The sequence below is a fragment of the Puntigrus tetrazona genome, chromosome 19, assembly GCF_018831695.1.
Source record: "Puntigrus tetrazona isolate hp1 chromosome 19, ASM1883169v1, whole genome shotgun sequence".
Taxonomy (NCBI): Eukaryota; Metazoa; Chordata; class Actinopteri; order Cypriniformes; family Cyprinidae; genus Puntigrus; species Puntigrus tetrazona.
Genome location: NC_056717.1, coordinates 15,862,664 through 15,880,138, shown reverse-complemented (window position 1 = coordinate 15,880,138; position 17,475 = coordinate 15,862,664). Strand labels below are relative to the sequence as shown.

Genomic DNA, 17,475 nt, shown 5'->3' with positions numbered 1-17,475 from the left:
CAACTGTTGACGTGAACACAAAGAAACACACTTTAGTAAAACACACGCTCTAGGTGTCTATATTAGCTTTATTTTAACAGATCTACATGTGCAGCATGTGTAAATGACTATTTAATGTTAAACAGATTAAGATTTAATTAGGTTTAAATCTATCTGTAATGTGAGCAGAAACATTTCCATTCATTCACCTTTTCCGTTCTGCTGGATCAGGCACCAGTTGTTTGAGTCTAAAAAAAATTTAATAGAATGCTAGTGGCATACAATGCATTAGCTACAATGTGATAGTAGATAATATACTATACTATACTATAATAAATAGCTTTAAATAAGCAAATTTGTGCAAAGTTATTAGATGGCCGAATTACATAAAACGTCAAAAGAACACACAGGTTTCAAACTTAAAGTTTTATGCATGCAATGCATTCAATACAAAGTCCAAAAATGTGAATATGATAGTTGTCATATATATCAGGCATTTACGTGTATTGCCATATTCTGAATATGGAATGAGTTTATATAAGAAGGTTTTTAACAATGAGCTAATACTGAGGAAACAGTGAACTCTGCTGGTGAACTTAAGAATTGTTAGGCGCAATATATATATATATATATATATATATATATATATATATATATATATATATATATATATATATATATGTATATATATATATATATATATATATATATATATATATATATATATATATATATATATATATATATATATATATGTATATATATATATCTATTTATATGATTTCAATCATAATTATAAAATAATAATAATAATAATAATATGTATATTTGTTGATTTGATCATTATTGCAAAAAAAATAATAAAACTGAGTAAACTGTAAGACACCATGTTTTATTTGGATGATGTGAATTTCTTTAAATATGCTACAAGCTTAACCCTTTCCTCATTCTTCCGGATCCCAGCAAAGATCATCATGGTCCCTGGAATGTACCTCTTAGGATTCTCTAAAAACTCCATAAGTGTGTCTTCCTTCCAGACAACACCTAAATCAACCAAAGCAATGCTGAAATACTTTTTCTTGATTTATTTCCTGCTTTATTCGTGTAAACTGAATCAGTTCACAACATGTGGTCACAAATACGTTTATAATCAAAGCATTACGCGGATTGCACGTTTACATACTTTTACAGAATGAAAGCGTGTTCTCTGTATGCAAATATACCTGCTCATCAGGATCTGTGACCGCTCACCTTTCTCCACGTTGTCCTGTGTGTAAGGATAGCTAGGTGCTCGGCCGGTCAAGCGACCAAAGAGTCCATTTAGGTTTGGACCTACTTTATGTTTACCTCCAGCTTCAACGGTGTGACACTGAGAGCATTTGTGGACGAAGATCTTTTTTCCTTTTTCTATGGTTTCGCCCATTTTAAGGCTCGCAACAGATGAATCTGGAAAAAAGAAAGGATATCTGTGTCTACGATACTGAAGTGAAACAAGTGTCATGGTACCACCTCCCACTATCAGTAGTATTAATAAAAACGCAACTTCTTTCCAAAATGAACGCAAAATAAAACATCGCCGATTGATGTTCTGTAAACGTAAAAAAAGATACTGACCTTTAAAAGCTATTGCTATTGCTTTTTAAAAGCTATAGGCGTTGATAATACCTTAACGAAATTAGTTTTATATTAATCTCAGTGGGCTATATGGTGCCTATGGGCTATTTAAGGACAGCGCGTGCACCCACCTTTACGGCGCTACGCATAAACTACTCGAGCGGCTGGGCTATCCGCCAACTCCTTTCACCAATCCAGTTTTTAGTTTCTGTTCAGCTGAAACTTTTTTTCCCCGACAAATAGATCCTTAAAATCAGTCTGACAAAGGCGGATGTGAACGTCCTACATTTATATTAAAATGGTTGTGTATCTGTTTTGTTATTTGTTGAACTGCTCAATCGTTGGAAACTCTTTTTTTTCTTGTCTTGTAGGTATTTACTTGTGAAATGTATATTTCACTAGTTTCTCTGTGATTCTCTTTTATAAATGCGACACCATTTTAGGGAATCTTACAGTGTGAGAACAAACTTTTTTTGTAATCTGCTTGTTATGACAAAAAAGCACGTGTTATCCAGTTTAGACATTTGTTGATGTGGTTATATGCTTTTGGATATAGGCCTGCTTCCTGTGGATTGCTATATAATTTGCATTACAGCAAGAGAACTGCTGCATGTCGGCTAAGTTGTGTGACGTTTCACCTCAGTCGTTTTTGTGAAACCATGGATATCTGTGTCATGTGATTAAAAACTGGAGGCCAAAAACTGAGCGCGAGGAATGTTTTTGATATTGCAAACACCAGATCTCTTTCATTCTTTGCAGGTTGAAATCGCTGTCCAAGGGGAAGCTTGGGTCGTCTCTTGGTTGAAAACTTAATTAAGACCTTACACCAAAGCAGAGAGGGATCATACATCTTCTGCGTCTCGTGCATCTATACGATCCGTTTGAGGTAGGTGTTTTATATCATTATTCTTGGTTTGATGTGTTCAACAAAATCCCTAAGCATCTTGTAGCAGGCCATTTTGTAGAGAATCATCAAACATATCAGTTCATTAAAGAGTGTCTTTATAACCCTGCCGATCTCATTAAACTTTGTATTGCAGAGTGCATTTGCAGGTGCAAACTGTGTAGCTCTTTTTATGCAGGAAGAAAGTAAAAATGAAATGAGTTTTGGATGTTCAAACTCTGTTAAACATAAAGGTTCTTTATTCGCATTAATGATTTTCTTTCTTGTGTAAAATGTTTGTTATAGTGGAAGCGTTTCTTTAGATTATTAAAATGGTTTTCAGACAAAAAAAATATTTTTTTTAGGAACTGAAGATTGAAAGGTTCTTTGAGGAACCAAAAATGGTTCTTCATTGGTATTACAGCAAAAAAATGTATATACATACATAAATAATAACACACCATCAGTGTAGTGTTTTTCATAATTTACTCAAACAGTTTACAAGCAGGAAAGCACAGATGCAAATGCAAGAAGAGGATAGGAAATTCATAAAACTGGTGAACAAAACATCTCTAATAAACAGCTGTGGTTTTGTGGCCTTCGTTAGTCTAAAGCTGTGTAGTCTGTGCTCTTTACATTTTCTTCTACGGAGTCTTCTAATGTTTCAAGAATGTAGTCGTGGACTTGAGTCCTGCGAGAGAAATCAAACAAAGCAATTTGTTAGAAATTCAACGATGATTTAGTTTCAGTTCATACCAGAAATATGCAAGTTTACCTTTCTTTTGGAAATGGTGATTCAGGTGTGCGTGTGTAGAGAGTCAATGCACGGAAAGGGTCTAAAGCGAATATGTTCCTCCTCCCAAACCTTTGCGGTAGGGTGGCTGAGAGTCCGGTCGCTGAACGCGCGCACATAGTGCAGGACCGGCCGAAGCGCTGAGGAAGGTTGATGTTGGACTTAGCGCGTTCCCTTGGGGTCATCTGCAGATCCCGTCCGAAACGAAGGGGCAGGTTGGCATGCAGGTGTGATGGTTTTGTTATTATAGGCTGAAGTCGCAGGATGGTGGGAGAGCTCACACGGGCGCTGGTTGGGGCTACATTAAGAGTGAAGTCTTCTATATCCAGACTCCGGGGAATGTCTTGAGCGTTCTTTGACAGCAAAAATGTAGAAGAAATGGTGCAAATCAGCTGATTTACTTACAGTTATTATTGTTTTTGTCATTGTTATGTTTGTATTTGCTCATTTCCACTTTATTTTAAAGCAGAAATATAGAGCATACTAACAGTTAATGGACCTACACTTCTTTACATTTCTTATAACTTAATTGTTATCTTAAATAAATATCTGCCTGCTCTCACCCTTTAAATTTTCTTTTTATTTAATGTAATCATGCTTATTCAGTAATAATAGAACGATGTAGATAAAGACAACAATAGCAATAAACAAATTTTAATCCAAATAAAAAAGTAAGATTAATGAAATATTTATAACTGTAATGTTATTTCAGTTTTATTTAATAATAATAATTGAAATAAAAAATAAAAATGGTGCAACTTAATAAAAAAAAAGATACAGAAAACAACAAAAATTATCATTATCACTTTATTTGAAAAAATAAAATGTAATCAAATTTATTTAATTCTATTTTAATTTCATCTTTATATATATATATATATATATATATATATATATATATATATATATATATATATATATATAATTTTTACATTTTACATTTGACACATACTGTAAATTCCAACCCAAAATAGTAAAGGAAGCAAAGAAAAAGAAAGAGTATGAAGCACCTACCTCAGGAAACTGTCCCCATGTAAATCTATCAGGATCGCTGTCATCAGGAAGTGGCAATCTGAGAGCCGTAACCTCCCTCAGCATGAAGCAGCTCAGGGTGCTGAGAGCCAAAAAGAGAAGAGTGAAGTAGGACATCTTACAATCGTTCACTGAAGCCCAAGCACAAGGCACGGTTTTTATACATTTGGCCATGTGCAAATAAACATACCCACAAAGACATTCCTTATAATGCACTCACAGCGTTGCATACTTATATTATTAACACATAGCACCCACCTTCATTCATTCACTAATGACCTTCTTGAGTGTTTCATAGCAACAGAGTGACAGGTCCAAATGAAAGAGTAGCAGAAATGCTCACCAAGGGTGCCTTATAGGTTTCTTAAGATGGGCCAGAAGATGAAGGCTATTTTTTGAAGTGGACATCTTTTACTAATCACCATGATTTGAGAACTGAACCCTTAATGTCACGGCTGATCTTGAAAAAGTAATGCATTAATGAGGAATTATTAGACGGCTATAAACTGATTTTCCCCTCATTGTATTCTTATACAGAGAGAAAAAACAGGGAAAGGCCAACCAACAAACATGTTAAATAAACTCCAAAACGATTGTGCACCCTATTCCCTCCTATATGACCAGTCAAATAAAAAGCATTCACATGCTAAACAAAAACTTTGGACTTGCTCCAAATTAACCAGAGATGCATTCCATGTGACAATAGTTCAAAACAGTTCATTGTGCAGCTCACAGAGACCTCAGTTACCGCCACATTCAGGTTGGAGCAAGTAAAAATGGTCTGTTTTTCCACGTATAAGATGCTTGACACATGAGGATGAATAGGAAATTGACAAGCTGGAAATGTCTGGATGAGACGTTGTAGGCCACATAGTCACGCTGGTATTTTATCAATGGTCTGGTATTTTATTGCGTCAAAGAATATTTCCTAATTGCCATCACTGTCATGCAGATCAATGGCAGTAAGGGATAGCATATTAATTATGCAATCAGTGCTGTTTGGGAAAAGCTATCTAGTTATTTGTAGTTTATTAGTTACGTTAATCATCATCCTCATATAGCTGAAAGATATACATAAATATGAATATATATATATATATATATATATATATATATATATATATATATATATATATATATATATATATATATATATATATATATATATATAAGAAGGAATTCCACAAATGCTGTTTAAAAATATTGAATAGGACATTTTTCAAATTTCCTGCTTCAAATATGTCTCAACTACATATTAATGATGATTGGCTATAATTAGTTGTAGATGTAAATAGCACATATTTTGTATTATGTCAATTAGCAGAATGCTCACATTGAATGTAACTTAGTCATAAACACGGAATAATTTATTATTACACGCTTAATATCGATATGGTACATAGACAACTTTTCTATGAAGGTCAATATATATTTTATCCAGCAGGGGGCAGTGCGACATTATAACATCTCATTGCAAACTGATAGGATTGTGTTGAGATTAAATTAAGATCTAAAATAAAAAAATAAATATACTATATATATATATATATATATATATATATATATATATATATATATATATATATATATATATATATATATATATATTATAAAAGCCAATAGTACATAGATGGGGTGCTGCTGTAAATTTTTTGACGTGTTGACACTAATACAAACTATAGTTTCTATACAATATGCAAAATGAATGAAAAACATAGGCTACTTAACGGAACTAAGCTTTACTCATTCATAACTCTCAGATGGATACAAATCTTGCAGGCCTTTCGGTGGCTTTGTTTTTCACCTCAGTGTGCCATTCATCAGCTTTTAAAATAATAATGTGGATGTTTTATTTAGATGGTTAGAGGATGGAGACCAGTTTATTCAAACTTTAGCTCACCAGTCCCTTTGCATTTTTTCCCATCCTGTCTAACCGATCAAAGACCTGAACAAACATCCACCCTAGACACTCAGACAAGGGGTGTAGATGGCTAGCACAAGACCTTAGGGTCGTCCAATCAGATGTCTGCCGCGGTCAGCATGTTTCTGCCAATCAGGACTGAAGCGGAAGGTGCTGATGAAGGATCAGGAAGCTTAGAAAATGGTCCTTAATGACAGAGGAGGGGTGTGTTCGCACATGTGTGTGTTAGCATGCTACTATTTACGTACATGCTATATGAGATGGCTTTATCTGACACTGGCATCTGTAGCTTTGAACTTTGGGCCTCTGCAATCATGCAGGAGTGTAATACGCATAAAAAAAAAGCGTATTAAGAGAGAAAAAGAGAACGATAGTGTGGCTCTGCCCACATGGAATCTTGAACTTTGACCTCTGTTCTCCTAAGATGTGGCTGATGGCAGTGATGGGGTCGAGGCCCGGCATGATGGCCAGAGTAAAGTGCAGTCAGTGTGGGAGGAGTGGGTGACCGTTAACCTTTCCACGGAACTGAACTTTGACCTCTACGCCTTGCCTGAAGGTGACGGCCTGAGCAACCCCCACTGGTGAAACTGGACATAAATATACCATCATCGACATTCACTGCCTCTTACAAAATTCAATTCAATATACACGTTAATATTACTATACATGTACAAATAACAAATGTTTTTCAGGCATCAAATAAATGTATAATTGCAGTTATTTTAATATGACTTAAACCTTTAACCGAAAGCAGCCAATACACATATATAAGAACTCTTTCAGGGAAATATGATTAAATGATGAAGGTAAAAAGTGTTGCACTTGTCAAACAAACACAGGATACGCAGTACTCAACACTGAACTGCTCTTAGTGCCAACAGACTGTATGAAAACCGTAAAAAACATTTGATAATGGAGATGCAAACTATCCATGAAGTTGAGATGCAATTAGAAGTCTTGCTGACTGATGACAGATGCATGAAAAGAGAACAGCACACCCTAAAATGATTAAAATGTCTCTTACAGTTCATGAGACTAATAAATAGTTCATGAGTACATAATATGTAAGGCTTTGAATATTTGTATTTTATATGTATTTTTTTTATATAAATTTAATACTGTATCTTTTTTTATATGAACCTAACTTTTTAATCCTTTTCATTGTGTGTGTGTGTATATAAATATGTGTGTTACTATTCAAATGTTTGTGGTCAGACAGGTTTTGTTTCATTTAAAAAAAAAAAAAAAAGAAAGTATACTTTCATTCAGTTATTCAGTTTATTCAATTATTCAGTGTTATTGTAACAGAAGACACCTGTTTTACAATAAATGCTATTCTTTTGAGGTTTCTGTTGACCAAAGAATCCTTAACAAAACTCGCTTTTAACTCACACACTCCTACACACACATTAATAAGCACATATTAATATAAATATTAAGCATGTGAGAATGAATCATTGTGTGACACTATAATTGTTGTTGTTGAAATGTGTGAAAAGTTGTGTTTTTTTTTTTTTTTTTTGTGTATTAGATTTTTGATTACATAAAATAAGAGACCTTATTTAAAGGCATTAAAAAATTCTAACAGACCTCAAACTTTTAAACAGTATTGTATATGTAGGGAACCGATAAATCTTTTTACATTATTTCTCCCACACAGATACACACACAGATACACACACACACATCATTTTAGAGGTAAGTCTGCCCTCAAGTCTCTAATTCTTTGATCCTCTAGATCTCAAATGCTAAGTCCCCGCTGTTATTATTACATTTCATTCTTGACAGCCAGACTTTCCATCGTCAATCCATCATGCACTACACTGACTATAGACCAGACCTCTACATCAAATCCTATGAATCCCTATAGAAGTATGTGTTTGCTTGAGCTGTGCAGTCAGACGTCTATGGCATTTTCCCACTGTGTAGTGATAACATCAAGGTGTTGAAAGGTACAATCTCAACTGTTGGCACCTGCCAAATGCTCGAATGAAAACCTCTGCTACCGTGTTGAAAATGATTGGGACTGAGTGAGGACAAGGATCTAATTAAAAAACAGCTGAGACAAAAACTCTAATGCCAACTGACATTTTAAAGCGGCTCTGACAAATAAAAATCTGGGAAAGAAACACTCTCTTGATTGAAATTTTATGGATGACTTAAACCTTTAACCGAAAGCAGCCAATACACGTATATAAGAGAAGCGAACCCAGAAATGTCTGGGTAAGTCTAGTTATGCATGACTGTGTTTACACTGGTAAATTATGTTGTGATGTTTTCGTGTCAATTAGTTGGTGTTCATCCAAAAGCAGTTTCTCAGTCTACAAAATACTAAATGTAATTGCCAGCACCATTTAACTACAGTGAAGATGAACAGATTGTCAATCATCCTGGCAATTTAGCACATCTGGAGCCAACAAACAGATGAAAGTTTAGCAGATAGATCTCGTAAAAGTAAGATGAATGGTCTACATGCATGCAGTATCACCATTAATCACAGCCAAATTACTTACAGCATTAAACAAATGAGAGAAAGCAATATGAAAGAAATGTTGACACGTCACAGTAAGGTTTAACATTAATTAAGGTAATAGCTAACATAAAATAATTATGAACAATCTTTACAGCATTTATTATGTGTTGTTAATTTCTAACATTTATTAGATGTATAAATTAACATTATGAACAAACATGATTTTGTATATATATATATATATTTATAAATCATCACTTCCAAAGAATGTTAAGAAACCGTTTTGTACTGAAATATTTATTTGTTATATTTAGTCATGTTTTTTAAGTTTTTGTGCTTTGACTCAGCTTCTTAGAGTATAAATTAAAGCTTTAAATTAAATTTGAATTAAATTCCCGTTTATTTCCCTTTTCAGTTGGTTTAGAGAAGCTAAATTCTGTCAAATTTTGTCAAAAATCCACCTATATCCGGGGAGGAAAGTTCATACCCAAAAACTCCTATGATAAGAACCGTTGTAGCCATGCCATTCATTTATTCTTGTTCAAAAGAAGCAAATAAGTCAGAGAGAACACACAAAGGAACATGTATACAGAACATTTACTGCGCAGGAGAATCACATAACAACACACCGGGGACTAAGAAGTCATGTGCGAGTGTGTATGTGTGCGTTTAAGTGGGAAGGAGAGAAATAAGCGAGAGACAGATAGAGAGAGTGAAAGAGAGAGAAAGCGGGAGGGATTTAGTTGCTGACAGGTATGACTGATGATATGTTGGGTCTACAGGCTGAAACAGTAGATGGTATCAAGGAAAGCCAAGATTAAATCAGCTGGAACACACACTTACACACACACACACTTACACGCACACACGCATGCATTTTCCATTTACCGTCTTTGACTGCTTCACTTTAGTGTTGACTGTATCTCATAACAAATCCAATGTGCAGGACACCAAAGGCTCGCAGATTTACATTCAGGTACCAGCTGTTGGAGGGCATTCATTAATAATGTGCTATTTCTTTACCTACATGGCCATCACACAAGGCACACACATACAATTTTCCCAACAGACTCGTTAGAATTCTCATGCTTTCTACTAATTGGTCATTTTGAACACTGATGTCATTGTGCAAAGAATGAGGTCACAGTGATTGGTCTCTGAGAGAGGGCAAAAGAGACAGACAAGAGGGAGGGAGAGACAAAGAGAAAGACAGATAGGCCAGGGAATGAGAGAAAGAGACTGGCATAGAAAGAGAAAGAGAGTTAAGGCACAGAAAACACATAGGCCTGAACTGACCGGAACATGCTGGACATGTAACTTGTTTAACAACTGTTTTTCCATCTGTGAAAATATTGTAATTGCACTTTGGTTGTTTACATTCAGAATATTTCAACAATTGATATAACCTGGCTATAATTTACAGATATCAATTTGTGGAAAGCTTGAGAATGGTGGTGTGTTCTTACCACATCAATAATCAAAATAGAAGTTGTCAAAAATATATCTTGTATATATGGTATATATATATATATATATATATATATATATATATATATATATATATATATATATATATATATATATATATATATATATATATATATATATATATATATATATATATATATATATATATATATAGTTGCACAAATAGCAGAACCAACGTAGTCTGACAGATGACTCAATGAATCAATTAATTTAACGAATCATTGGAAGACTGGTCAGATGATGACAGACCGAATTTAGCTGTTAGAGCAGATAGTGAATCAACATAAGATATGTTCACACATTTACTGTTTGCTATTGACACCCGTTTACTTGCTCACAAAGTCACATACAGAAACACAGCTCATATCTCGGTCTATGTGAGTTCCCAAAACCATATAAACACAAATTATGCGTTCTCTCACACCAGAAGTAGCCTACTAAAATTTCGTTCACACATCAGGGGTTTTAGTTCAAAATTTACAAAAGTTTGTAAGTTTTGTAACAGAACAGGCTTGTCACTCCTTTAAATAAACAAATGATGTGTGAGCGTACCCTTATTAAGCCTTTATGTAGCCTGCTGGACTGAAAACCACATTATGCTGCTAAGTCCAAAGAAAAACAGGAGCCTGCTTTATCTGTGTGCAGTACCTGTTTGAGGTTATACCAATTTTTATATACATAATTCTTTTTGTAATGCAGTGTAATTTCTAAGTAGATCTACCTACCTGTACTAAGCATGCTAACGCACAAAAAGCAAAAATAAAGCAACTCTGTTTTCCTCATATTTCACTCTAAAAAGTTTAGTTGTGTCTCAAGATTGATTATACCCCTTAAAACCACGGTTCTGAAACATACAAACTACAAAGATAACACACATATTTAATAGCCCAGTTAACGCATATGCTGTCACTTTTTGACATTTTTATTTCTTCCTTTCAGATGTGTGAAAGTTCCTGTGACTGTTTAATGGGGTAAGCAGCGGAGTAGTTTATGATTGGTTGTCTGCTGCTAAACAGCTCACCATAATATTCTAACGCTGCGTCGTTTCACGCTATTCTTTAGCGTCAGTTCATAACCAAGTGTTAAAAGCAGTGATAATCCTCTTCCAGAACTACAGATGTGAAACATTACTTAACCCAGTGTTAAAACGGGCCTTAGCCTAGTGATTATAAAGATGTTTTACTACAGTTTCCACATTTGACAAATGTGTTTTTACATTACATTGAAGGTATTCTTTTTAATGACTGGTAATCAAGCCTGGATCATGACTATATGGCACACACTCACATACAAATACTCTATGGTCTCTGTATCCTATTTCTTTGACTCCGTTATCTGAGCTCTTTTTCATGCCACCTTTATGAGAAGTAATGTAACGTCTGCGCATTTTTTTTTTTGTCTGAAGTTCTCATTTCCAGGATGTCTGTGGTTGGTCCTGAGTACCCTGAAAGCCACACAGACAGACAAAGGCGCACATATGCATTATCTACCCGTATCAGTCTCTCTCCTCCATCACGCCCGATTCTCTCTTCCTCTCGGTTTCTCTGTCTCAGCACATGATGAAAGACAGGCTGACGCAAATGAAAGAAAGCAGGATTCGCTTTCCTCCTTTCAACAAATCTTCTGTTGGAGCTGTCAGAGTGATAGCGCTCACACTTCACCAACCACTGGTCTCTCTCTCTCTCTCTCTCTCTCTCTTTTTATTTGCATCAAAACAAACAAACAAACGCACACAATAACACAGAAAAAGGTTTTTTCTTTACCATGCACACTTGATTCCTGTGCCGAACATTGTTGGGTACCGTAGTGCTGTTTTTACTTGGTTTTTCACGATTGTGAACCTCACTCTTGTTTTTGTAGGCGTTGTGGGTAGCCATTTACAGAAGTGAAGACTTCTGGGAAAACGGACGAACCGCAGCAAGGAATCGCTATTTCTCAATGTCGCTGTCACAATGACGGTGTGTGACTGTGACCAAGAGTGCATGAGGGAAAGCTGCTGTCAGAAGCCCGAAACCCCGCGGTCTCATTTTAACTAGGACCAGCTGACGCGTACCCGCTCGCGTGTGACTGCTCATTTCCTTCCCTGCTTCGAATGCGAGTGTGCGTATACACCCTCATCTGAGCGAAAATGGCAGCTCTCCCTCTCAAACATGGCAGCTTTCGGCGGGAGGGTTATGAGTGAAATCAAACAGAGTTGTTGCTAATTGTGTCCTCCGACGAGACATCGAAAATACGACCTTCACCTGGGAACCATCAAACCTAACGGGAGGGGGTTGCGAACTAATGGCTTCCAGACTCTCTGTGTGCGTGAAGAATAATTGAATTGGTCACATTAGCTCTTATTCTGTCAGGCGTTTCTTTGGCAGCCCCTCTGAAGGACCCCAGCCCTCGTTGCCAATAAAAACTTTATTCGAGAACAAATCCCTCCTTTTCTTTTTGAAGCAGGAAAGAAAGAAAATTAAAGGTAAAAAAAAAAAAAAAAAAAAAAGATGCAAAACGAAGAGGTATAGATATGCAATGAGCTGGAGAGCGCCATGTGATGTCATGGCTCATTTTGCCGCTGCTCTCAGTCACCGGAGCCCAGGAGCCACGGTTTGATCTTCATCGTCTTCATTCATTTTTTATTTCCATATTGATGACAAAAACCGCTTACTGTGAAATTGAAGTGCGAGAATGTACGATCGGCGCCCAAACGTTCGCTCCCCAAATTGCGTGCGCCTGTGTGTGTGTGCGTACCTGCGCGGCTGGCGGGCGAATGTTGGATGGAGATTGTATGAGCCAGCGGGAAGCCTTCTGGGTAATTTAAACATTCTACAAGCCTAAAATGGCCTGTCAGAAAATTAAAGGGAGGGGGTGTTGGTTTGAAGTTCAGCGCGAGAGAAGTGTTCTGGTTCTTTTCAACACTTACATTCTGCGCGTATATTTCAGGATGGTGGGGATTTCACGTGGTTTAGTATAATTTGGCCTAATTAGGGTATTTAAGATTAGAAATTAATTCATAGTGTTTTGGCCCTCCGTATTTGGACGACAGGCTGTAACAAAAAATGTCAGCATCAGCAATAGACTGTGTGTGGTCAGGCATATTGTTGCCCATATATGTGACTGACTTTTCAATGATGAGGGGAAAGTAGAAATCAGCATGCTTGGCTGTTTAATAAGACATGCATGCTGTCGGTGGCTGTGTATGAATCAGTATGTGTCTCAGGCTGTGAATCTACGTACATGTATCTTATATTTTCCCCCTGTCAAATAAATTAGGCTTCTCAAATGAGAGAAATGAGGCTTGGCATTGCCGTCATGGTAACCAGGGCCTACTGTTGTTCCTGGGGTAATGTGATGTGCTGTCTGTGCCAGATGGATGATGTTGATAAATGCTGCGGATTTGGAATAGGAAAAGCATGGGAAATGTCAAAATCAAAGAGATTTGGAGTTTCTCAGGGTCTCCAGAGAAAGACTGCCAATGTTTGTGGGGTTTTTTGGAGTTTGCGTGTGGTTTCTTGCTGACAGGGATTACGTCTAAATCTCGCTTTGAACTGCTTGTTGTAATGTAACATCTAAAAGTTAATTTTTCATGGGTGAAAAAGTTGATCTTATCGTGGTTTTCATCTGTTTTTCTTAGTATACACAGTATGTTTATGCATCTGTGTGTTGTGTATTTATACATTTTTATGAGTAAATGTAACCCAGCCCTCGTAGTTTAGACTTGATCAGATATTTTCGCTGTGTGTATTCCTGTATTTGATTTGGGTTATGCATGTGTTTGAGTGCATATGTGTATGTGTGTGTGTGTGTGTGTGTGTATTCCCGTCTCTGATTGCTGTTTGTTTTATTTGCTTTGCTCCTTTAATCAGTGCGGAGGCCCCTGCAGTGAGCGGAAGGAAACCCCATCAGACAAACCCAGTCTCCTAAGGAATGACAAAGCTACTCATCCAAACCTGTGGCTGTGCTTGTGAGACATAAGCATTACTGTCTCGTTTTATTTTGTTATTATATGTTGCATTCATAAAACGTGCATTAAAAGGTCATTGCTAGTTTAAAAGTTTGGGCCAGTAAAAGTTTTTAAAGTCTCTAAACTGAAAAAAGTTATATTGTGACTGTAAATGAACTGCTTTCTATTTTAATATATTTTTATATTAATATATATTTTATTTCTGTGATGGCAAAGCTGAGGTGTTTAAGAAACATTTCTAGTCTTTTTATGTTGTATATTTAATAACCTTATACCATACTATTATGGTATAACCTACTATTTGATAAATAGTTCAAAAAACAGCACAGTATATTGTAGCAATGTATCTTTACTGTCATTTTCAGTTTCAGTAATTTATACCTTTTTTTATCATACTGAACCCAATTCGTTATTTTTATTGTTACTTTTTTTTTTTTGCAAAACTAACAATTTGATAAAAACTCAACATTACTCAGAATTATGTTTTTATTTACAGGACGACATATTTTGTAAAGCCATGATAAAAGTTAGCTTTAAACAAGAAAGCAAATAGCAAATACTTTCGCATCTGGGTTTAAATTTGCGTGTGTATATACAAGAGGAGTATATTAATTAATTCATTAATCAATACATATTAATAAATATGTAATAGTAATAATAGTTACGAAATATTAATCAATCAATCCAAAATGCTTTTGCAAGATCAATTTTTAAAGAGCCGAAAAGACTGCACATCACAGCTCTAATCATCAATTTGCAATGGCTAGCGATTAGTGTTTTGCATAAAATTTAATGCATTAATGTTTGCCTACAAAACCATCTCTGGGTCTCCACCCCTTGACTTAAGTTCAGTACTTCTATGTTCCCTCTAGGAGCCTGCATTTTGCAAATGAAGGATGCATTATTATGCCATTTTAAAGAGCTACAAAATCACTTTCACAGACTTTTTCATTAACTGTAAAAAAAAATGTATTGCGTTAGGCTAACTGAGACTTGTCATAGTGCTTGCTGTTGCTCTTTTGTTCGTTTTGATTGCTTCTATCGCTTTTGATAAAAGTGTCCACTAAATGACTAAAATGTAAATGAGTAATATATACTGTATATAGACACACACATAGTTATTAGCGCAAACCTAATATTAGTGTAAGAATAATATGAACAAAAATATTCAGTTGACATACTAGTGAAGAGGCGGTGTGTGTGTGTGTGTGTGTGTGTGTGTGTGTGTGTGTCTGCTGCATTACTTGAATAATCCAAGGTTCTCGTGACCATTTGTGCTGCTTTATAATTGTTCCCACCTGCAATATCAAGATATAGAGTGAGGGCAAAAAAGGTGAGTGGCCAAAATCACTCCTCTTGTCAGATCAAATGAAGTTTCTCATGACTCCCACTTTCTCCAGCTGCTCTTTGATAATCAGGAAAGATTTCTGAGCAGCCTCATGCCCTCATGGCCGGCTGGTTCTTCGCCGAGTGCATCAGGAGGTCAAATCTTTACTTTCTGTACAGTGTACGTCTGTGTTTGATTAGTTAACCGATGTTCAGTGTCACACGAATGCTTTTTTCTTGACTTGTGTTTGTTGGCTTATCATATTTAACATCTCACCTCATCAGTGTGTATGTGTGTGTGTGAAGGGGATGGCTATACTTAAGTATATTTTGGGCACGTAATTACTCTCAGTCTGCCAAGGTTAAAAAAAGGTAAAAATGATTTGTAAGTTTTATAATATTTTCTTTTAAGAGGTGGGAGGGTAAGGCAAAATTCGGAATTTAATAACTGGCTCCATTTCAGTTCACGAGCGGACATTTGAACTGAATTAGCCAGACTTCACAGGAAAAATGAATTTCAGCCTAAGCAGGAATGACAGGAAGAGGAATTTTCTGATTTTTGCAAATGGCATTTTGGGTCTCATGGTCGGTAAAATTCAAGTAAACCATTTAAAGGTTTTAAATTAATAATTTAATACATTTATACGGCCGGAAATTCATTGAAAGTGACAGGAAAGACATTAAAAAATATATAGATTTGTATTTCAGGTTCCACAAAAATATTAACAAGCACAAATGTTTTCAACATTCATAATTATAATAATTGTATTGGAATGATTTACGAAGGATCACATAACACTAAAGATTGGAGTATTGGCTAATATGGCTAAATAATTTTAATATGTCAGAATATAAAATGTTAAGTCGTTTTAAATAACATTTAACGGGAGTGTAGTACAAGTATGTGGGAGTGTTTGAAAACTATGTATAGTATTCAGGTAAATTATTTTGTATTAGAAATTATTTTGTTAAACTAAATATTAAAATAAAGCATTTTCGAGCATCCCAAAAGCCAGTGAATGGTTATTTAAAGCAGTCCTCGCCGTTTTAAAGGCTCATACTATAAATCAGTCATGTTTTGTGTAATAATGCTAACAGGTTTATGACAGGGTTGGGTTTAAGAGTATCATATCATTACTTACTATCAGGTCCATCAAAGCAGCTTCAAAAGTTTGTGTGTGTGCGGTGTGTTTGTGCCCAGGATGTGGGACCAGAAGACATCTGTGGTTTCTTATCAGTTTTCAAGATTATCACGCAAACAAATTAAACGTAATTAAGCTAATTAACCTTATTTAAAGTCCATTACAGCAGTTTACTGCAAAAGATTGTAGAGTCATTAGGTCGCAACTCGGTTTTGACACTTTTTTTCTTTCTTTTTTTTCGTACTCGTGAATGGTATTACGAGATTACGGGTTTTTATCCACATAAAACATTGTACTGATTTGCAGTGCGCTCGGAGGCATATTTGGAAATGCTAAGGAAGGTTATATGCTAAATGTATTTAAATGATAATATGTTTCAACCGTAGTCACACGGCACGTACAGGCGTATATGTACACGCTTGCACACTCTGAGCCATTCAAACATGAAAAGACGTTATGTGCTACGCAGTATGTGAGTTTTGGACTGACTGATGTTATTCTGCTAAAGCACTGATCTGTCTATCAGCCTTTCACCCTGGAGGCCGGTCAACTGTTCCGCTTTACACTCTTACAGTTCTGCTCTGATATTTTCATCAAAGTGACTATTATATTCTCTAGCATATCTCTGTCATCAGGAGAAATTACCAGTGTTTTTCTTTGAGTAATATGCAATCAAGTCTTATTTTAATCTTTTGCGTGGGTGTTATCATGGAGTGAGTCGTATTTATGTTTCCATTCGCATTTCTGCCAAAGTAAAGACAGTAATACAGCTATCCTTTTGATTTTATTATACACTTCTAACAGAAATCCAGAAATAAAACACTGCCACGTATATCTCTCTTAATCAACTCAAAACTGTAGAAAATCCAAAAAAA

General features: G+C 35.6%; 2 protein-coding genes across 3 annotated transcripts; both read right to left on the bottom strand.

Annotated features, from left to right (window-relative positions):
- Positions 1-871: 871 nt before the first annotated feature.
- Positions 872-2,014, bottom strand: LOC122323320 (cytochrome c-like). The gene is made up of 3 exons (XM_043217067.1): positions 1,594-2,014; positions 1,231-1,425; positions 872-1,023 (listed from the first exon to the last, which is right to left on the bottom strand). The coding sequence occupies exons 2-3, from the start codon at positions 1,400-1,402 to the stop codon at positions 872-874; spliced, it is 324 nt and encodes a 107-aa protein (XP_043073002.1). The 5' UTR covers positions 1,403-1,425; positions 1,594-2,014.
- A 917-nt stretch (positions 2,015-2,931) lies between these two features.
- On the bottom strand, positions 2,932-12,615 carry npvf (neuropeptide VF precursor). Of its 2 annotated transcripts, XM_043217987.1 has the most exons (4): positions 11,947-12,615; positions 4,284-4,383; positions 3,252-3,622; positions 2,932-3,167 (listed from the first exon to the last, which is right to left on the bottom strand). In XM_043217987.1, exons 1-4 carry the CDS (start codon positions 12,165-12,167, stop codon positions 3,080-3,082), a joined length of 780 nt encoding a protein of 259 aa, XP_043073922.1. In that variant the 5' UTR covers positions 12,168-12,615; the 3' UTR covers positions 2,932-3,079. The 2 variants fall into 2 exon arrangements, with proteins under 2 accessions (XP_043073922.1, XP_043073923.1); XM_043217988.1 differs by lacking the exon at positions 11,947-12,615 and having other exon boundaries at positions 4,284-5,116.
- Between the last annotated feature and the right edge of the window lie 4,860 nt (positions 12,616-17,475).

What these genes read in the sequence shown, in the direction of transcription:
- LOC122323320 (XM_043217067.1), bottom strand. Translation starts at nt 1,402, where the DNA reads ATGGGCGAAACCATAGAAAAAGGAAAAAAGATCTTCGTCCACAAATGC. An exon ending in ACAGGACAACGTGGAGAAAG is followed by an intron (nt 1,024 to 1,230) that starts GTGAGCGGTCAC and finishes TGGTTGATTTAG; the next exon opens with GTGTTGTCTGGAAGGAAGAC.
- npvf (XM_043217987.1), bottom strand. Translation starts at nt 12,167, where the DNA reads ATGCACTCTTGGTCACAGTCACACACCGTCATTGTGACAGCGACATTG. An exon ending in ACAGGAATCAAGTGTGCATG is followed by an intron (nt 4,384 to 11,946) that starts GTAAAGAAAAAA and finishes TTTGGCTCTCAG; the next exon opens with CACCCTGAGCTGCTTCATGC. An exon ending in CATGGGGACAGTTTCCTGAG is followed by an intron (nt 3,623 to 4,283) that starts GTAGGTGCTTCA and finishes TTGCTGTCAAAG; the next exon opens with AACGCTCAAGACATTCCCCG.